At 38.2% G+C, this 22,530-nt stretch overlaps 1 protein-coding gene and 1 long non-coding RNA gene across 8 annotated transcripts in view; one reads left to right on the forward strand and one right to left on the reverse strand.

Moving 5' to 3' along the window:
* The window catches only part of RIT2 (Ras like without CAAX 2), a 475,191-nt gene that overhangs the window by 61,442 nt on the left and 391,219 nt on the right, over positions 1-22,530 (forward strand). The window contains exon 1 of one of the 7 annotated variants that reach the window (XM_025429016.2): positions 15,562-15,873. The exons of 5 other annotated variants lie outside the window; for them this stretch is intronic. In XM_025429016.2, coding sequence (XP_025284801.1) covers positions 15,771-15,873 — 103 coding nt within the window. In that variant the 5' untranslated portion in view covers positions 15,562-15,770. Of the gene's footprint in view, positions 1-15,561; positions 15,874-22,530 lie in introns of those variants that run through there. One more of the 7 variants, XM_049112677.1, reaches the window with a different exon arrangement.
* Positions 2,841-16,064, reverse strand: LOC125755452 (uncharacterized). Its single transcript, XR_007412060.1, has 2 exons — positions 15,656-16,064; positions 2,841-5,253 (listed from the first exon to the last, which is right to left on the reverse strand). It is a non-coding gene; the product is annotated as an uncharacterized LOC125755452 (long non-coding RNA).

Here is a 22,530-nt window from a genome sequence, read left to right on the forward strand (position 1 = left end):
ACAATCTCAGCTCATAGACAGTCTTGAGCAAAGTATGCAACTCATACACAGATAAACGAGTAGATAAGAGACTGGGCATAGGTTATATCTAAAGCAGTATCACTGAAAACTGCGCTGTACACATTCCAAGTACTTGAGAAGTGCCTTTAAAATGATTTTTAAGTAAAATCAGAAAAAGTACCTGAATTATTTTCCATTTGCAAATCAGTAATCAAAATTTAACATATTTTGTACATCACAGTAAAATTTTACTTTCCCTTCAAAATGTCCTATTTCCCATTCAAATTAAAATGCATATTTCATCAGGTTGTTATTTAAAAATGGTAATCAAGCATTTAAATTAAAAACAGATCATTCACCTATATCATATGTCACTATGAAGTGTGAGGCAGACTTTCCCCAGTCTCAATGTCAGCTTACTTCATATACAGCTTCATCAAAAAAAGGGCCATATCTGGTGGCATGAATTCCCAAATGCCTCTTCAAAATGTAAATTTTTTTGAGTTTTAATTTTTATTCTAGCCTTCCTGGGCTTATTTGCACCTATAAACCATGGCAAATATGATTTTGATTATTTTTTTATTTTTATTTATTCATTCATTTATTTTGTATATTTTTATTGGATTTTGATTTTCCAACATATAGCATAACACCCAGTGCTCATCCCATCAAGTGCTCCCCTCAGTGCCTGTCACCCAGTCACCCCATCTCCCCCCCCACCTCTCCTTCCACTACCCCTTGTTCATTTCCCAGAGTTAGGAGTTTTTAAAGAGCTAATATTTTTATCTAGAGAGAAAAATGACAGAGAAAACTCCACTTAGACCTGCTTGCACAACGGGTTCAACGGGTTGGTTTCTGTCCTTTTATAAGTACAGAACTAGCAAGGGCTGCATGCAAATTTTAATCATTTTATGAAAATCAACTGTTTTCAATTCAAAATTAGTTCTGAATCTTCCTCCCATAGCAGTGTGCCATCCGCTGGAAGTGGCTGTTGTCTTAAACACACAGCCTGATGTGGAGACACCTTGCTCAAAGAGCCCTGGCTTCTCTATTTGAAAACTCTCACATCTCTAAAAATCATCTCCAGTGGAGCTCCCTGGGGGGCTCATTAATCTCAAAATCACAATCCGGAGAATCCAACCTGACCTTTAGCGTCAGAAAGCCCAGTGTTCCCTCAGCTGCAAAGGCGGCTTGATGCTCCACTGAGGGGGAAATCCCAAATGCTATCTTTCCTTCCCTCCTACCACTGATGCAGGGGGCAGCTGGGTTATTTCCTGGATTCCTTGTAGCCAAACTACTCAAGCTTCCCTCTCTGGGAACCCCCTCCCAATCTAAGGGATGTGACAAGAGTCTTCAACTGTCTAAAATTACTTCCCTGATCTGAGAAAAATGTCAGAATTTCTGCTACACAAAGTTGGGTATTTTCCTAAAATAGCTAAAAAAAAAAAAAAATCACAATTTGGAATACATTGACTTAAGAATGCTGAGAGGAAAATAAAAGAATGAAAACAATGTAAGAATGAGGGCTATAAATATGTAATACTACACAACAACACACATACACACAAACATGGGAGGCAAGAGCAAAAGAGCTATCATTAGGGAAAAGGATGAGCCAGGATTTAGAAGAGCAGGCTGAGTGGTGGAGGCCCCATGGGTCTGCTATAACTTCTCAGGAACAACCCTGCACAATCGCAGTGCCATGCTGGTGGGGGGCTGCTGGGTGAGCGCTCCGCACCTCCATCCCATGCAGACAGTCCTTTGCACAACTCTCTGATAAGTTACAACCTTTACAAATAAAATCCTTGCTTGCTTCTGACTTAGATCTTCATTCCCAGATGCTCATTTTCAGGTTGACCTTCAATTAGAAGTGGCTCCAAACCTTTAGCTTTAAATCCCACTTCCCCTTCTCCCCATTCCCCACGACCTCTCAATCAAATGGTTAATGATCTGGAAATAATGAAATGTACTGGGAGACTGGGATGCTATTTGGGGATGCAAAGACTGGGATGTACAGTGTGGGCTTTTTAAAGAGAATAATCATTTACTCACATGTTAGCAAGTTCTGATCAAGGCATACCCATTTTCTTAAAGAAGCTAGCCTGTCCTAGGTGTGGACATGATGCAGTGTGATGCTATTGTGTAACTTACATATGGACACTGTGAATATTCACATTGAGGCTTTTAGTGAACAGAGGTTAATTGCATTGGAGGCAGGTGGTCTTTGCCAGCTTCTTTTTTTATTTCCTGAGATTCTAATTTTCTTACCTTGTGTGAGAAGAATATTTAAGGAACATTCCTTTAGGAGACTGCTGGGACATTAGCTAGACTGCTGTCTGTTGAAGTTTCAAGTACAGTTCAATTAGATTCAATTTAATACATAATCTCTCTGAGGACCTACTCTGAGCCCAGAACTACGCCATGCCGGGTAACATCAGGGTTTCAAAGGAGTAATCCACACTCTTAAAAGTTTGACCATCCATTTAGTGAAGTAATGGTCACAAAATACACAGTAAAGGGAAGAAGATTTGAATGAACATTCATATGCAAAAATCAAACAAAAAATCATTTTAACACATGCACAGATAACTAGGCTAAGAGATGCCTAAGCAAAAATGTAGAATTTTGGTTTTGTTTCATCCTACTGCACCCAGGAGCACTCGGTAATCCTGGAAATGTTATGCTCACTTCTAGCCCACTGTTGTAAGCAGCACCGAGAAACTGAGTATGTTATGTTCAGAGGAAGGTAAGCAGTGTAATGGAGAGTGTGTCGAAAGAGAAACCCCTCATAGTAACTTAGAGTACTTTCCTCCAAGAGACAAATCTAAGCTGGAGAAAAATAACTTCAAATATTTGAACATTTATTTTTGAGAAGGACTGTGTTTGTACTCTGATACTGCACATAGTAACACTCAAGCAAATGGGAAGAAATTACAAAGAAACCTCTTACACATCAATATATTATAGTGTTCAGCAAACTAATAATGAAAGAACTATATACCATATGTTGGTTTTATAGTTAAGAATAAACAAAACCCACTAATATTTGTATAGTCTATGATGAATGCTATTCCTAATTTTGTTTTGTTTTATATATAATGGAAATATAAAGCACGTTGCTTCATCCTTGGAGTAGATGGCAGGGATAAGAATTAAATAATGTCTTCTGGTGCTAGGTCCCAGAATTAGCCATCACTGGGACCTTGGATTCATGCTAAAGACTGGTTCACTGTCTGTCACTGCAAGGATTCAAGAAGACACAGCAGGACCATCTGTGGGGGTCCTTAATTAGCTGGCAAATTTTGCTGGGACAAACTCTCACCACTTTTGCTGCTCCAAGACTTTGTAGAGTCTTCAAAGTAATTCATAAGATAGTTTCTGCTAACCTTGTTCATGGCCAAGAATGACTTAGATAGGTTATCTTCAACCAATCCTTTTCTTATTTGAAAATCTAAGTTTCCTAGTGCTGCTCTCTGTAGAAAGCCCAGCTGGGTTTCAGTTTGGGAGACTTTTACTTTCTACTTTAAGTGTCTAACAGATATCTAATGATATTTTTGCCTCCATCTTTAGCCAACTTCATTCTGTTCACAGCCTGCAGAGAACTGACGTCTGTAATTCATGGTGAATAGTAATTTTTTCTATCAGGTATCCTGATCTTTCTTCAGCAAACCCAATAATACTTCAGCAGCATTTTTGATGCTTTAAGAGGCTTAATGTGTATCCTTAGTCTCACGATGAATCAATACCTTCCAATCTCAATAAGGACTTTGTCTTACTTTTTAATTTGTCTAACATTTAGTCCACATTATTTCCTTGGAGTTGCCAATGTCTTCTCCCATTGGAGATTGAGATTAACCACCAAAATCCACTATACTTTACATTCCTGGTCTATTTGGGAATGTTTATGAGAGGCACTAACTGCCTTAGCAAGCAAGGAGAAATGCACAGCTAGTGAATATTTCATGGCTTCTGCTGTCTAAGAAGTTGGTTGAGGAGTTTCTGCATCCAAGAGCAAATCTGTATTTGGGGAAAAAAATGGAAACCATTTCCACACATATATAAAGCGGCAATTAAACCCAAGAACTACTTCACTTAGATTTTGGGGCCACATAGAACAGTGCAGGATGTTAGTTGAATACACAGTTGCAGGTGATTTTTATCAGTTTCTCCCATCTCATTGTGAGGAATATCTGGGTGGACAGACATATTATGAGCTTTCGAAGCTTTAACAACAGAAAGAATTTAGAAGAGCACCTTTATATGGGGGTTATTACGACACTAATAAGTCCTAATCTGTGCCACAAAACTGTCATGGAAATGTTGTGTCTAGAAAGAAGAGCAAAAGGGATAAAGTAATTGTGCTAAAGGATGCAAAGGGCTTCCTCATCAAAGTGGGACCAGACTGTTTCTACTTCACTTCTGAAGGCCAAAGTAAGATAAGCAGAAGATAAGCGAAAGACTTCATCTCAATATAAATAAATTATTTGTAATAATAACAATGTTAAAACACTGAATTAGTTCATCTTGAGCTCTCAGTCTCTGAAGTATCGAGCCAAAGCTGGATGAATGCAACTCTGGGATATTGCAGGGATGGACCAGGAGGCGAAGGTGACTGATAAAGTCTTTCTGAAATTCAGGATTCAGATTAGGGCAAATTTATACCATAATTCTGCTTGGTGGGTGCAGGACTAACGTAATCCAAGGCTTAAGGCAGCAGCAGGCTCTGTTGGCACCTAGAACTCTCCCAATCGCAGACCGGGGCTCTGGATTTGACCAAAGGTACATGGGTTGAGGCCCTGTAATTCTTTCTCCACTGACTTCCATTTCATTTTTTAGGTTTCTTGCTGGCCGTCCATCTTCATTTAGACCAACACACTCTTTCTTATGCATCTTGGGTTGAACTATGCTCAGTAACAAAACAAGACCTCTTAGGGGGGCTCAAAACCTAACTGACACATAAATTAATTATTTAGACTTAGTTAACTGATATTTTCTGGAAATCAGATTCTTCTTAGGCAAAGTTCACTCCTGGAAGAGCTATTTCCCGTATAACACACTGAAGGCACTTAATTAAACATGGATTTATCAGTTCAGGATATTTCTCCTGGCTGGATCCCACAGCGTCTGATTTGGGTTCTTTTGTTTTTGCTGGAGTTCCATTGTACCCGCATCAGTGTGATGTTTGACATCCTCCTCAGAGTAGCTTCTCTTAGCTTCTGTTTGGTATCTTTCCAAGATACTTATACTTCTTGTCTAAGAAACACACATAGCAGTTAATTGGAGAAAAAAATTCTAATTCCTCCCTGACCTTCATCTGCTCCTGTTGCAACTGGCTTCTGACCTTACAGTTTAACTGGTGCTTTGCATCAAACTCAGCACTGTGCCTAACGCCCTCATTCTTCCTTCTCTAAGAAGAATGAAGAGGAAAATGAGTAGGGTCACAGTTTGAGGTTTCCTACCTCTAGGATTTTTGTCACCCTTGTCATCAAATTTCTTCCCTCTGCATCCTGGGAAGAGTTCTTAAGTCTGACCTCCACTTTACTGATTTAAGTTTTAATAATGTCAAATCTGATTTTACTATCTTTGATTTGCATTTAAGCTCCATTATTGGAAAAAAGTTTCTTTGCATTTTCACTATTTTGTATTATTATTATTTTTAATCAATCTGTTGTCATTGCAGATAAGAACTGATATTTAATGAGAACCTACTATGTGCCAGTACTGGTATCTGGTACTAACGTAACATGCATTACTTTATGGTTGTTATGTTGTATCTCTCATTGCTCTATTTTCCTCTGAGATAGCATTTTACTTTTGTGTAGAGACTTTGCTCATTTTAGAAATTTCTACTTTTCATTAGAGGCCATATTCGGACATACTCTTAAGGATTTGTAAATATTCATTTGGACCAAAAATTAAAGAGTTTTAAGATGTTCAGAGGTCTAGTTTTCTCTTTGTCATCAGGATAACTTTTATTTCTGGTGTCACAGTATTTTTCAGAAACTCCTTGTCTGGTTTCTCATCCATCCTCAGATGTGTGGGTCTGTCTGAACCTGTTTGGCCAGACTAATGGTCCTCATTCTTACTTTCTTGAACAGGAGTATTTAGGTAATCCGCAGTATCTAGTATGCCTTCCTTCTAGGGCTATTCATTTCTCTGGTTTTGTTGAGACTAACTTTCCAGAGTGCAATACTCAGATATCCATACCCCTCTCATGTAGCTGACACACTCCATTTCTGTGAGTTGCAGTTATGAATAGATTTTCTTAGGAGATGGTAGGAAAGTGGGCTTCTGACCATCTCAAAAATCAGCATTTGGAAAATAGAATAATCTATGCTTTATTTTGTGTTTGGGGTAATCCCTCATTTCTAAGCTGGGGGTGGGGTGGGTGCAGAGTGTATACATTTCACAGATTTCCCTATTAATTTTAGGGGCAAAAAAAAAAATTTAGGGGCAGTTGACTGATTGATTTCATTAAGCCAAGTCCACAAATGTCAGTGATACTGTTTTCTCTGGTTAGCCTTTTTGTTCCCTGGCTTTGTCTATTTTAATTAGAATGTTAGAGAAGTTACATCTTGGCTTTTTAGTAGATATCATTTCAAATTATTAGCTTTCTACCATAATTTCTTTTTGTAATACTGACAAGCTATAGAGGTGAGTTGAGAAAAAAAAAAAAAACTTTAGAAGGTCAACAAAATATATCCCAGGATTAGAGGATGAGACATATGAGTTTAGACATAAGGGACTAAATTTATACAGTCTACAAAAGAGAGGTCTCTAAGGGAGGATCTCTATGACATGATCTATAAATATCGTCAAGGTAACAAAATAAACAAAGCAAATTATTTACAGTCACGAAAGATAATAGGACAAGAATGATTGTCTGGAGTTAAGTGAGGGAACATTTATAATAGGTTATAAAAAGAGAAAGTTTTTAGCTGAAAGCAAAACCAAGCAACATAACTAACACACAAGAGTCAAGATCTGTCACAGACCTGTAATAAAATGTTGTTTAAAAAATTTACAAGAATAGAAAAAATGCATTTAAAAAATAAAGATGAATGATTATTAAGTATTCATTGTCAAAATTAAGATCAAGTCTTGACACTTCCTGTTCCCTAGTTGTAGCATCTTTGAGAAGGCATTTTTAAATATGCATAATGAGAAGAACATTAATTGCTACATATGAATATTGGCTTGCTATAATTTAGGAATTATTTCCTATCCCAGTTCTATAATCATTCCAAGTCATATCTTTGACAAAGACAATATGTGATCTTATCACACTCTTTTCTGTCACTACCAAATTTTTGAAATGAAAAGTATATATGTTTGTATTTAATTCCTCAATTCCCACTCATTTCTTTGTCTTTTATTATTTTACTTCCATGCTCACTTTTCTACCAAGATTTCTCTCTTTATGAATGAGCTCTCAATTCCTAAATAGAATGGCATATTGTCACTTCTATTCTTACATGACCAACAGAACTGACCAACTCTTGCTTCAGGAAGGCTCTCCTTGCTTGCATCCTATTCTTCTGGTGGATTTCCTACATCTCTGTGTCTTTTTTGTATCCTATTGGCAATGTAGATATACACCTTGTAGTATTATTGTGCAGATTCAATAAGAAAATGATGAAAAATTTCTTATCCAATACCTTGCCCAGAGAACTCAGCAATATTATCTTGGTTGATTATAGTCCATTCACCTTTTATTCTCCCCTCTTTCTAGCAGGCATTCCATAGGGTATCTTATCTTTTGCTATGTTTTCATTTACCAGTAATAAACTGAAGATTTCCTAACCCATACCCATATGTCTAAGTCTCTGCCTTTCTTCTGAACTCCAAACCTACCTTTTGAAACTGTTCTCTTTATATATCTAACCAGATATTCCAACAGTACCTTAAACTTAATGCAATGAAAATTTAACTCATTATTCACATTTCCCTCCTTGAGGTCAGCCCTGCCCACTCTTTCTCAATTCTGTACCTCAAGCGTTAATACTGTTAACTTTCTTTTTTTTTTAATTTTTTTTTAAAATTTATGATAGTCACACACAGAGAGAGAGAGAGAGAGAGAGAGAGAGAGAGGCAGAGACATAGGCAGAGGTAGAAGCAGGCTCCATGCACTGGGAGCCCGACGTGGGATTCCGTCCCGGGTCTCCAGGATCGCGCCCTGGGCCAAAGGCAGGCGCCAAACCGCTGCGCCACCCAGGGATCCCTACTGTTAACTTTCTAGTGTAACCAGTGATCAAAACAAAACACCTCAGCCAGTTTTAGTTCCTGTTTCTCGCTTATTCCCATGGACCTACAGAACACTAATATTTGCCAAATTTCCTCTAGTCGTGTGACATGGATCACTTTCCCCTTTTCCAGTTTCTCAGCCATAGATCTAGTTCATCAAGTTCAAATTATTATCTACTCTCTGCGGGAAGACTGAAAGAGCCATCCAAGCCATTTTATTGGTCTCCAGCTTATTGTCATTGTAATCCACTCTCCATACTACCTTTAGAGAGAGCTTTTGCAAGTTTTATAAATCACACATTCCTTCATATTTCATCTCTGCTTAAACCTATCCCTTGGATTCACATCACCTGCTAGGTAAGTCCAAACTTCTCAGAATTGAAAAAAAAAAAAAGCCATGAATTTACTTCCAAACTATGTTTTCTGACTTTTCTTCTTCACCATCCTATACATATACACAAGCCCTCTTACATAGCACATGCTATACAGAACAACGGCCTCAACCAGTAAATGCTGTTTCTTCCATGATTTGGCCCAAACTGTGTACCTCTCCCACTGACCTGTCCCTGCTTCAACTCATTATTCCCTTTGGATGGGACTAAAATGACCAAGATCCTCAGAGCATTTCTCTCTTTATTGGATGGTGTTTGATAAAGGAGTGAATTTTCCAATATTTTGATTTTAACACCATGAACGAGTGTTCTCAGGCACTGAATTTATATCATCTCATTTGAACTTCACAAATACCAAGTATATTGTTTTTATTTTGCAGATGAGAAACTAAAGCTCTGAGAGATGAGAAGATTTGTTCACTTTCACACTGTTGCTTAGTTGGTGAAAGAAGTCAGATTAATAATGAGGCCTCTCTTACTCCAAAATCTGAGTGTTTTTCCACTATCTTAGGTGGTCACAGTGGTATATTTTGTAAAGTAATGAACTCTCTGATACTCATTATTCAAAGGATTGATCAGTGATCAGTGAGTATGAGATCTCTTCCCCAGATGGAAGGTTATCCTAAATTAATTCAAGGCACTTCCCCAATTCTAATTTCTTTGCTCTCAGGGGAAACTGAGATAGTTTCACCACTAACTCTTGGTAGAATTGTAATAATATCTCAGTTTTTAAGTGCCAGAAAGCTATTATCTTAGTGTTAACATCAAGGCTGTGTGGTGGTATTTGTAACAATATAAAATTATCCAAATACAATAGTAAAAAGCTTGATTATTTATTCAGTCTGATATAGCACCATTTTGTACATTACTGTAGATTTTGTAGCCTCTTATTTATCCAGATTTTGAACACAATATATTCTGGATACTCAATAATTCAAGCTGATAATTAATTTACTAGCATCTATTATAAGATAAAATCACAATAAGTAGAATGTATCAAAATAATACTGAAAAAAATATTTCTTGCATATTACATTATCTCATAGCCTCAGAGTTATCATTGTGTATATTAAGATAATTGTACCATAGATATATGAAAATAAAAGACAACTGAAATCTCTGGTCAATAAAATGCAGATAGAAATTTAGATATTTCTCTGAAATGAATTTGCATACAAAATTTTTTGTTTTCCTGTGGTTTAAATATTTACTCCATTATCTTGTCCATGTGTTTAAATAGGCTAAGCCCTAATATTTGCTTTTACAAGGTGGAAGTCAGTTTTGATGACTGAATAGTATCAATTGCAATATGTAGTAACCATATCAGATTTTACTATGAAGTTTATTTGTTAAAAAGGTCTTAACATTTTTTTTATTGATCCTTTTTGATATGTTAGCACCTGGGAAATATTTTTTAAAAGATGTAACAGGCTTCCTTCTCAAGTAGATTGCAATTTAGCAAATTGTGGAATGCTAAGTGAAATGAGTGACTACAAGAATAATAAATATATAGAAATTAGCTTAGCTTCAAATGAGTGGGATTTGAAAAAGTCACAAAAGCTTAATGAAAGAAAAGTAATTTGAGCAAGGCCTTGATTTTCCTCTAATAAGAAGCTTGTATTATTTACTGTTCAAAGTTGGGCATCGTGTTTTGTTTAAAGATAAAGCTTAAAAAAGAGAGAAAAGAAAAGAAATCCAAACTCCGTAGGCTGCAATTTAAAGCTCATGGTGAGGGGTACCTGGGCAGCTTGGTGACTGAGTGTCTGTCTTCAGCTCAGGTCATGATCCCGTGATCCCGGGGTCCTGGGATCGAGTCCCACACTCGCTCCCTGCAGGGAGCCTTCTTCTCCCTCTGCCTGTGCCTCTGCCTCTCTCTCTCTGTGTCTCTCATGAGTAAATAAATAAAATATTTAAAAAAAATAAAAATAAAAATAAAGTCCACAGTGATTCACATACCATCCAACCTTTGGACTATGTTCTTATGTTCTTATACATCAGCCATATACTGTTAATTTGCAATTCACCACTCTATTATCTAATCTTTGAATATTCCTGTTTTTGTCAAACAATTGACAGATTTGAAGTCCTATTTTGAATATAGTCCAAGATACTCCCCCTTCCTTAACACCTTACCTTGTCTTTTTATTTGAATCAGTTTCTCCTTTCCTCAGGTTCCTAACAGACTCTGCTCATTCATCTATCCAATTACCAGCCACATTCTTGCATATTCCAGAAACTGATATGCAGTGTCTTTCTCCCACATGAAGATATAACCACTTTGAACTCAGGGACTGTGTTCCTTTATTTTTCGAAAAGCCCTAACAGAGTTGAATGAATGATTTTGAGAATAAGCAAGTTAGTCCATATTTAAAGAATGAGTCTATATTAGAATGAATAAATGATTGAATGCAGGTTCTTTAGATCACATACAAGAGCCCTGTTTTCAGATATTTCAACTTTAATAACCCTTCAGGAAAAAAGTTGCGTTATTTCACAGGAATTATTAACATCTAATGTAAATATTACTATTATTATAAGAAGGTCAATGTGATACAGAAGTCTGTGCTGTGCAGATGTAACTCTGCCTCTCATTTGCAAAATTAGCTCTTTTCCATTTGAGGTTTCCAGTTTTGTTTGTTTGTCCTGAGCAGTGGTGCTACCTTCTGGTTTACATTTCATGGCGAGAACGTGCGTGTCAAACATGAATTTACCAGGGGGTATCAACGAAGTTGCTATTTCTTCCCTCTATGATTTATCTTTTCATTAGGATACAAATAGTAAATAATTCACTTTGAAAGACTAATTTATTTATTTATTTTTTGAAAGGCTAATTTAATTAGTAGTGCAATAGACAGTCACCCATTTGGTACAATTAATTACCTCATTTAATAAAAATATCTTAGTCATGTAGCACACACCAGGCACTGTATTAAACTCTGGAGAGATAAAGATGGTGGCCGGGTCACCACTTTTGAGTAGTGAAATGGAATGTAAATAAATCGCTGTAATAAATATCATAAATACTCTAATAAAGGAAAGAGTGGCTTTGCTGACAAGGGTGTCAGGAGGTCTGCCTCTAAGTGGCTAGATAAGTAAGAGAGGAACTCTGGATGTGTCTAACCTCCTGCTAGAGTAAAGTAGGATGGCATCCACAATGACTGGATGCTTTAGCTGTGCCTAAAGGACTTGAGAATGATATCCATGTAAATAGGTTAATGTATTCCTTTTGAAGGAATTGCTTGTCCTGTAAGGACTGAAAAGGTGAGCAGCAGCTGACAGAAATGAGGTGGCATTTACTTGTATCTTGCTCAGGGAGTTGAGTGGCTCTGAAACAACATGGAACACCTGGGTCTTCATCTGGTGGACATGAGCCCTCAAAGGGAATCATGTGACATTCAAAAAAGATGGCAAGTGCCAAGATAGGTTAGAGGAAGCAAAAATAAACTTCAATCATTTAATGATTTTCCTAAAAGCTTAATAATCTGCCATGTAATGACTTTAGTTACTTAATTATTGCATTTCAATGATCATTTATATACCTGGAAGATACCTTCCTCTCTGGTCACTCACCCCCCTGCTTTGCTTTCGTTTCCTCCTCCCTTCCTCCTTCTTCTCTTTCATCTCTGACATACAAACACACAGGCACACACGCACACACATGCACACACACACACACCTGTATACTTTTGGGTGTACTGGCCGAGGAACCAGGCATGCAAATTCACAAAAGTTCACGAACTAAAACTGAAAGTCAGTAGCATTAAAATGCTTCAAAATTCAAACATCAATCAGGAGTTTTGTGGCCCTTAGTATCTCAAGAGAAGTAACTAGAGTACCTTAGTATTTCAAAGAAGAGATAGACAAAGAAAGCTTTATAACTAGGAAAGTCCCCCTGCACATCATGTTTTTCATCTTCCATGTAAATAAGGAAAAATCTTGCTGACTTCCATTTGAGGAATTTGGACAGATGCATTAAACATTGAGGAGAAAGCTAATTCACTTAATTTCCCTCTCACAATGCCCATTGATATTTGACAAGCCACTCATCTATTTGCTGTTACTTTTATTTTTTTTTCTTTTTTATTTTATGATAGTCACACAGAGAGAGAGAGAGAGGCAGAGACACAGGCAGAGGGAGAAGCAGGCTCCATGCACCGGGAACCCGACGTGGGATTCGATCCCGGGTCTCCAGGATCGCGCCCTGGGCCAAAGGCAGGTGCTAAACCGCTGCGCCACCCAGGGATCCCTCTATTTGCTGTTAAAAGGTATTTCCATGGACTCTTTTCTCTTAACCAATATTAAAATAATTGAAAAAAAAAAAAAAACACCGAAGACACATCTGGCATGACAATTCCTGTGTTTTACCACCAAATCAGAATGGCTGACATGGAAAACAGAGTAACAGATGGTGGAACAGATAGCCAGAGGGGCAAGTGATTTGCTCAAGGTCATAAGAATTTTGCACCAGAAGTAGAAACAAAAAACCAGAAAGACCTTGAAGCTAAATGCTACTGTTTACATATCTCTTTTCATTGAGGAATAAAGTTTCAATGAATCAATTAAAGGATAATTATACTAAAGCGACAATTCTTTATTAGATCCAATTATGGAAATGACAGTTTTGTTGGAAGATTGGCAAGTAGCCCATTTTGCCTGACTCTGTTCTATCAAGTGCGAGGACACAAGACTGGAATAAATGCTTTGTGTCCCTGCGTGCCATTCTAGATTATTAGATTATGTTATTTAGGCATTTGATTCACAAATATGTGTACAATAGGGTTGGCCAGGTCGACATTTTTGGTAGATTTCCCTGACATTAGCATGCAGAATGAATTGAGTGGTGTGAAAGGGAAAAGGGCAAGGGAGACTGTACTCAGGGAGGACAAGTTGTAGGACAACTCTTCAGGCACAGAGGTCAAATACAAGAAGAGGATGAATTAAAGCTTAAACTTGGAGGGTGACATGCTCCCTGTAGAGACAGAGAATGATGTTGACCTGGTTACTGAGGATAAGAGGGATACAAGCAGGGTGTCTAATGGGAGCGTCCAGGAGGCAGGTTCACCTTTAAAGCTCAGAGGGAGGCAGATCCCTGGGTGGCTCAGCGGCTTAGTGCCTGCCTTTGGCCCAGGGCGCGATCCTGGAGTCAAGGGATCGAGTCCCACATCAGGCTTTCGGCATGGAACATGCTTCTCCTTCCTCCTGTGTCTTTGTCTCTCTCTCTCTATTATAAATAAGTAAATCTTAAAAAAAAAAAAAAAAAAAAAAGCTCAGCAGGAAAACACAAATTGGGCTCCAACAAAATTTAAAACTCATGCTCTTTAAAAGATACTGTAGAAGAGCCACAGACCTGGGGAGTGGGGGTGGGGAATATATTTGCAGAACACATATCTGATAAAAGGCTTATATAGAATATATAAAGAACTATCAACAGCACGGTAATAAGGAAACAAACATCTTGATATATTTTGACAGAAAGTTTGGATAGATATTTTAGCAAAGAAGGCATACAGGCAGATGGCCAATAAACACTTGTAGAGATGATTTTCTCTTCTGGTGAGTGCTTATAAACAGTGGGCTGGGAGCACCATTAACTCAAAATAATACTAATCATAATTATCATACAATTAAATAGGGCTTACAATTTGCCAGATGCTATTTTAAGCACCGTGCAAACATTCAACTGACTTAATGAGTTAATAGAGCAAGGTTCTAATAAACCATATTATAGATGAAGAAACTGAGGCACAGAGAGGTCAAGTAATTGACCTAAGGTCACACGCTACTAAGGTGGCTGAGTCCAGATTTGAACCCAGTCAGGCTGCAGATCCTATGCTCTTGACTATGGCTATTTGCTACCTCTCCAATTACCAGCAAAAACATATTGAGCATCTCCTCTGTGCCCAATGCGTGGCCATACACCATAGAGTCATAAGGAACTCATTAAATATAGTTCCTTTCCTAGAGGAGCTTAACATCTAAACAGAAGGATAAGCAAACACTTGACTACATCTAATCATAATCCAGTTTTACAGTCAGAAAACAGAGCATCATCATCACTTGTTTGAAAGACAGGGTCTGACTGACAATCAGCGATTATTGAAAGCATTCAATAAATTCTATAATTTAGAAGCTTTCCAAAGAAAAGCAGAGACACGGTAGAGGAGAGCAGAATTTGAAAGAATCCAAGTGAGAGGTAGGAGTTCGGACATTTGAAAAAGAATCGCCTAGGATCTTTCATACTGCCATAATTGTCAGCAAAAATATTTATCAAGTATCCCTTCCATGGTTGGCAGATTCCTTGTGTTTTAGATTATCCTTAATAAACTAGTGTAAACAGGGACGATCCATGTCCAAACATGACAATGACCTAATTCAAATACCTCCTTATGTTAGAGCTGCAGCTGTCAAGTGAGCTGAAACAATTCCTGCTAGCCAGCTATTATTTCAACAACACTAAACACTCGTCCTTAAGAGCCCTGAGTTACTGGAGTGGGGTGGTTTTTTTTTTCTTTTTCTCAATTGGTAACATATCTTTCCCCAGAATGAAAACCATGCGAGAAGCTGATGATAAAAAAAAAAAAAAAAAAAAAAAAAAAAAAAAAAAAAAAAAAAACAAGGAAATAAGCAACAGACCTCTTTCTTAATTAATTGACTCTGATTAAAAGAAAACTGTTGTCTTTGAAGCTGTGGCTACAGAAGTCAGCCTGTGAGACGTAGCATCTTCTAAGTCTCCGATTGACTCCATCCGAGCAGCCCAGCCTGGAAAGTGGCCAAATGCGAGCTTCCCCAAAACTGCGACCCTGCGTGAGGAAGGGGATGAAGAGAGAGACGGAGGGGGTGGGGGGGCACCAACAACAAACAGAGACAGAGAAGGAGAGAAATCGTGGGAGACGTGAGAGTGAAGGATGGGGGAGGGGGGGGTGTAAAAGCCAGATTGTTATTGGAAGCAGTTGAAGTGGTTGCTATGAGACTCGCTGGAGCAGAGGACCAGCCGCCAGCCCCACGCTGATGGTTCTTACCTCGTCCTAGACCTTTCTTTTGACACAGTTTCAGAGTTGCTCACTCTCTGAGCGAGCACCTGACGCGGGCGACTTTTTCCTTCCTGCGTTTTCCTCCTCCCGTCTCTCGGGTAAGATGGATCTGGAAAACGAAGCGAGCTGCTCCCCCAGCCGCGCAGCAGGCGGGTCCCGAGAGTACAAGGTGGTGATGCTGGGAGCTGGGGGAGTTGGGAAGAGCGGTAAGTTTGCATCCGAAGGCCGGGAAGGAAGGGAGCTGCGGAGAGGCCAGGCTCCGGAGTGAAGGACCGGGATGTGCTGGTCGAACGCGGGGGGCTCGCAGGCAGCAGCAGTGAAGCCCGAGGGTCTGGCAGGATGTTTAAAAGTAGTAAGGACCGTTGAAAAGATGTGGACGGGTCAGAAGAATGGAAAGCCAGCTAGTGAGAACGTATAGAACGTAAAGATTTATTTATTTTTTCCCTTTGATTCCCTGCTGGGTGATATTTGATCGTAATGTATATGTCCTTTTTTTTAAAAAAAAATAATAATAACATGGTACTTATGAAAATAGCCATGACATCAAGAAAAAATATGCTCCTGGTCTCAGAAATACTCACATGAAGAAAGAGGTGCTATGCATAGTCAATGAAACACACAGATGCAAACACAGACCCAGGGGCAGGATTATCAATGCTGATTGCTGTGTTTGTTTCTTTGATTAGGAACTTCCTGTCCCCTTCTCCTTGTCTCCGCTCTGACAGAGTCTGGTCAGTCTTTGAAAGCCCTGAGGAAAGTTGGTTTTTGAAAGTGACAGGGGTTGAAGGAATGCTGTTCTTTGTGGGACCTGTGCAAGGTGATCAAACCAAATTTTGTGGTTTAACAGGTTTAGAAGAGAGAGAGATACAGGCTTAAAGGGATATGGGATGCTAATGGAGGTAAAGACTGGTAAATTTGTTTTGCTACACTATTAAAAAAAAACAACCCAGAAGTTGTCAATGGTCAGGTTTCTTGAGGGGTTCAAAAGGCCAAACATAACAAATTCAAATAATAGATATTGTCTAGTAGTAGTGTTTGAGGCTGATCAAATGGTGACTATTTTGGGGCTATGATTAGCACTAGAAAATAAAAAAGGTAAATAGAACTTTTTATGTAAATTCAAAAAAATCCCCATGGGAGATACATTTGTGGGGATACCAGAAGACAGAAGAAATACGAGAGTTAACATGGACAAAAAGTATATATATACCTGGCTTTATGCTTAACAAAAAGATTCAAAGTTGAGGCCAACATTCTTGACATAAGAAATATCCCTGCCTCAAGAAAGCTGATAACTTTGGTAGTGAGTCCACAGGTGGCAAGAAAGTTGATCAGTAAAGAAAAGAGAATAGGGAGTGAGACTAGCAAACAACAAAGGTAAAGAGGTTAGAAAAATAGGAAGAGACATAAAACTGAATGCCCCCAACACCCCCCTCCCTGCAAAGAAACCTCAACATGCCACAAGGCATTACTATAAAAAGAAAAGAAATAGGTGAATCTGGATTTGGTCAGTCCCTAAATGCTTGTCTAAGTTAGAAAAATAAGTCATCTCTTCTAATAAGGAAATGTGAAGTGAAAAACTTTGCAATGGTGTAGGAATGAGGAATTTTCTAAAAGCTTGTCTTTCTTCTTTTTTAATGTAATGGTTTGAAGGGGAAAAACTAAAATAGGTGAGGGTTAGGAAGGGAGGGAAAGACAGAAAAAGGATAAAGAGAAAACGATCCACACAAAATAAAACTATCTTTTGAAAGAATATAGTCAGTCAGATGCAAGGAGGAAGAGCAATATGAGAGTATAAAATAGGAGAAAAACAGCTCTAAGCAAAAGGCAGGAGACAAATCAGCAGAAATGCCACCAGCAGTCTGTGAGGTCACAGAGATGCTGCAAAAGTCCCACAGCATGCCTGTGGATTACCTTTGCTTCCTGGCTGAGTATTTTTCTATTTCACCAGGAGCCTGGGGGATGTGGGAATGAAGTGACTGGTTTTTAGTCATATATTCCGTGGAAATGGACTGTGGAGAGAGGGGATGTGGGATATGAGCATCCTTCAGCAATATACTTATCCTGGAGGTAATATGACATCCACTCTTTTGACTTTCCCCATATACTATGTGTGCTGACCAGTCATTGTCACCTTCCCCAAAACCAGGCATTTTTGACATAATGAAATGTTGGCAGAAATTTTTGACATCACAAAATGCTGAGTTTCTCCCACCTTCACTGTGTACATTAGTTGAGCAAGAACTTTTTCAGTGTGATTAACACAGGAGTAGCCAGATCACCTCTGAGATAGTTAAGAATAAAAGAAGGTCAATAGTTCTGCTATGCTTTTACTTTAGAGAGAATATAATACATAGGACAATCCCAGGTCCAAAAAATGCTGTCCTCATGGCTAAATGTTGGGATCAGAGTGATGGAATCACGTCTTACTCTTGGGTTTTGCCCCTGTGATTCATTTGGTGTTAACAGTACATAAATATTCAAGCACTGATTCTCAACATTAACCTCTTTTGAAGGTTAAAATGTTTGCTTTCAAATGAACCAAAAGATTTTTTAATAAAAAAGCCACTTTGTATTACTGAATATCTAGATCACCTGAGCCCCAAATTACTTTTCTTCCCACAATTTCAGTGATTTGTGTGAAAGAATTGTACAAACCAATTAAGGTGGGTTTATTTGAAGGAATTTTAAAGAGAAATCTGCTGTTCTGAAGAAACTGAAGAAGATGTATCAAGCTATCATCTGTTTCTAATTCTGAGTCATTCTGCGTCTGCCTTGAACATGAATGAGAAACTCAATTTACTGGAACCATAATTTTTAAATGAACAGAATCTTGGAGATTGTCTATGCTTACTGTGAAATTTATTTTTTTTTCTATCCATATTTTACTAAGACATCCTTTGGTGAGTAGGAAATTTTGGAAGGATTTGCAACTTCACTGAAATAGGAATTCTCACAAGATTTAAAATGTATGGATAAAAAAGTGTACTGTGTTTGAGAAATTTCAAGTCACTGATCAACAAGTTTTTGAGCACATACGTTGCATGGGCCCTGCCCTAGTTATCATAGAGAGGAAATAAGAAGGAAGTGAATATTCATGTGGCAGATATGGGGTCATGGCTTTCATGATAATCTCCAGTCTTCACAATATAAATAGCCATTGTCATTTTGAAAATGGAAAAGCTAAAGCCCAGAGTAACCACTTGTCCTTGGTCATGGAGGTAATAGTAGATTTCTGTGATGTTTTATCTGACTCTTCTACATTATATTTAACATCCTAGAAGGAAGAGCAAAGAGTTCTACCAATTACTATGAAGAAGGAAATGGGGTGCCTGGGTGACTCAGTTGGTTAAGCATATGACTCTTGGTTTTGACTCAGGTCATGATCTCTGGGTTGTGAGATCAAGCCCCATGTGGAGTTCAGTGTGGAGCCTGCTTGGGATTTGCTCTCTCCCTCTCTCTCTGCTCCTTCCCTACCCCCAACATGCTTGCTCTCTCTAAAGAGAAAGGAAGAAAGAAAGAAAAAAAGAAATAAGGAAAAAAGAGAAAAAGAAAGAAGGAAAAAAGAAATAGCTTATAAATATAACATTCTACCTCTTGAGTGTTATATCTAAAATAGATTTCTACCATCTAGACTAACATTCTCATTTATGCATCTGTACCTTTTTAATCTTTAAATGAATACAAGCGAACAAATATACTATTTATGTTATTTATAAATAAAAACATTTATATAATATTTATGTTTTCATAATTAAAAGTTACACTTAATGTTATCTAAGAGTCTTATAAGTACTGAGAAAACAGGATAAACAAGAAAGAGTCCCCACCCTATTTGAAAGACGGAAGAACTGAGGCCCTAGAAGTTGAAGGGACTTGGCAAATTCATGCCACAGTTGTGACAGAGGTCACATCTAGAACACAACCTTCCTGACTCCCTTGAAATAATTTTCTACTCCACATCCAAGTTTTTACACAGGGTATTGTAAGTGAAAATTGGATCGATTACCCAATGAGTTTGGTGTGAATTAGGCACATTCTAGCCTCCATCTCTTTGTTCTCCTGCTTACCATTTCTTCCCCTTCCTCAAAACAGAGAAAAAAATAAAATCTCACAGCTATGGTTTAAGAGTTTAATGGAATCTAAACAATCCTTGTAGCTGTTTTAAACATGAATCTTTCTCTGTCTCTGTAGTTTGAAACATAAAGGCTTTTCCTCCATGACAGAGCGCAGCTAGTGTGTGCTTTCTTCCCCTGCATGCACGTCTGGTTCTTCTACTTCAAACTCAAATTATTTTGCAGATCTTATACAACAATAATAAGATCTTACTTTCCAAGATATATTTTTCCTACTCTGTTTTATGATCTGAATTGAGGATAAAATAATTTGAGACGAGCAGGTCATCTATTCCCTGTGTTCTGACAAGGCACACAAGTATTGATTTTTGTCTTAGAGCATACAGAAGGATGTAAGAAATAGGAAAGTAACTCATGTTTTCTAGCTCGAAATTGTTTTCTATCAAATCTCACGAGAAAAGTAGAGAGAGTATCTGAATATCAGATGAGATCTACATGGACTTTTCCATTCCCTAGGACACATTTTGGAGTTACCTTGGTGAAGTTTCGTCAAGGGCGAAATATGTTTGAAATAGTGTGCAAGTGACTGGGTCAGGAGAGGGTGTTGTTCCTCACTACTGTTCCAGCCATGACCCCTGCCCTTCAGGAGCTCACCATCTCATGGGGGGCAGGGAATATATTGTATACTACAAACTGATATGTTTATATGAGGCCTCTGACATAAGGTCTGTGGAAGCTCAGGGTAAGTGGTGGCTAAATCTGCATGCAAAAGCTAAGAAGGAATCTCAGCAGAGATGATACTTGAATTGTGTATTATGGGATGAACAGGATCTCTTGAAGTCGAGAAAGAAAAGTACAGAGAGAGCAGGGGATAGAGACGAGAATTTAACAGGAACAGACCATACAAAGAGGAAAAGCAATGTGAGAGCGATCACAATGATGGTGGGATCTTGATAACTTGGTACCTTTGGAGGCATTTGGAAGAATCTCCCCTGAGTCATGCTTTCAAACTATCTCAGAAAACTGTGAAAAGTAAAACAAAACAAAACAAAGAAGCTGAAAGCATAAAAAGTATTAGGGAACTCAGAATTCATTAGCATGCCTCTACTGTGAATTTTTTTGTAAAAAGAAAACTCATTCATAAAATAGGCAATCCTGCTCTGCTTCACACTCTTCTGCAATTTGTTTCTTAAATACATTGAGTTTTGTGAAGCGGGATTTTATAAAATGAAAGCAATAACAGTATTTTCTGAAGTAAACAGAAAGCAGCACAAAACCGATTCCTTCAACCACAATGAATTGGTGTAAGCAGGTAGAAAATCAAGCCTTTATCTGATGAATTAAATCAAGCAAACAACCAGGTACATTCTCCATGTCCCTAAGGCTCTGTTTTACCTCATTAGCAGAACTTTGGATCTGACAAAGCTGAATAATCGCCACATCATGACCATGTGTTATTTGAACCCTCTGAATTGCAAAGGCAAGAGAAAAAAATAAACAAGGGAAAAATGAAAAGATTTCAAGACTGGGCAGCCCTCTGCTCTCATCCTTGATTGTCAACACCCTAATCATACTGTACGTCATCACTCACTTGCACTCCTGTCAGCAAGAATTGGCCAAGAGGTCCAAGTAAAGCTCAGTAGAGAAGCAAATTGGTAGCCACTGGCTCAAATAACAATTGAAAGTGTAATTCAGGTAAAAGGTGTTGATGAACAATATTTCCAAGACTATATGCCCTCTATAGATTTTTAAGGTAATAAAAAAGACTTTGTATCATTCTATGTCTTTATCAGAAAGAAGGCCTGGAGATGAATGAACTTGTTGTATTGATCCCTGACTACCCATATGCTGCTGGGTGTCTTACATGTACACATTCACATTGGAGCCCCAGTGGCCAATGATCTATTGCATTCACCCAACCCCATTTACTCCTCACCTCGATCTTGTGAGGTAGACATTAGTGTCTGCATTTTATACATGAGAAAACTGGGCCCACAGAAAAAAGTAATGTGCCCAGAGTCACAGAGATATGAAATGATGAGCCCGAGGCACGTACATATCTATCAGTTCAGTGCTACACTATTTTCATTTTTCCATCCTGAGAGTTTTCATTGTATTTCTTGAGGAGATGGTACAATGAACCTGAGTTCTGACTTCAGGTAAATCTTCATAGATATATTTCAGACATCAGATAAAATCATATACACCAAAGTATATGGTTGATTTTAATTTTGTATAAAACAACGGGGAACATTGACTAGGTACAACTGAGGGAGGCGTGAGATGTTCTGACCCAACAAGGTGTAGGCACCAAGGACATCATGCGTTCTGGTCCATTCTGAGACCCATGGGAGCCTCATCTACATAGAGAGTGATGTCAAGCTGAGTAGCTTGGCAAAATCAAGTAACTAAGCAATAAGAAATTATTAAAAACTGGGATTAGGTTAATAAAGAAAGTAAATGGGGTGCTGGATACATTAGGTGGAGTTGTGAAATCTCTTAGGTGCCGATCTGTTATAGAGAGAATGTTTTTTTTGTATGTACATATTACAGAGTAATTGAAAGAAACTCCAGGCCACAAATGGGGAATAATCTTCTCTGTCCATTTATTTAATAATAATAGAAGGTGTGTATGTGTGTGTCTGTGTTTGTATCTGTGTGCATGTGTGCATATTGGTGTATGTCTGTGTGTGTCTTGCGTGTGTGTAGTCTGTGTGCCTAGACCTATGAAAGGCCCTGAACTATTATCAAGAATGACAATGCCCACCCTGTCTAGTGGGGTGAAAG

Source organism: Canis lupus, chromosome 7 (genome assembly GCF_003254725.2).
Source record: "Canis lupus dingo isolate Sandy chromosome 7, ASM325472v2, whole genome shotgun sequence".
Taxonomy (NCBI): domain Eukaryota; kingdom Metazoa; phylum Chordata; class Mammalia; order Carnivora; family Canidae; genus Canis; species Canis lupus.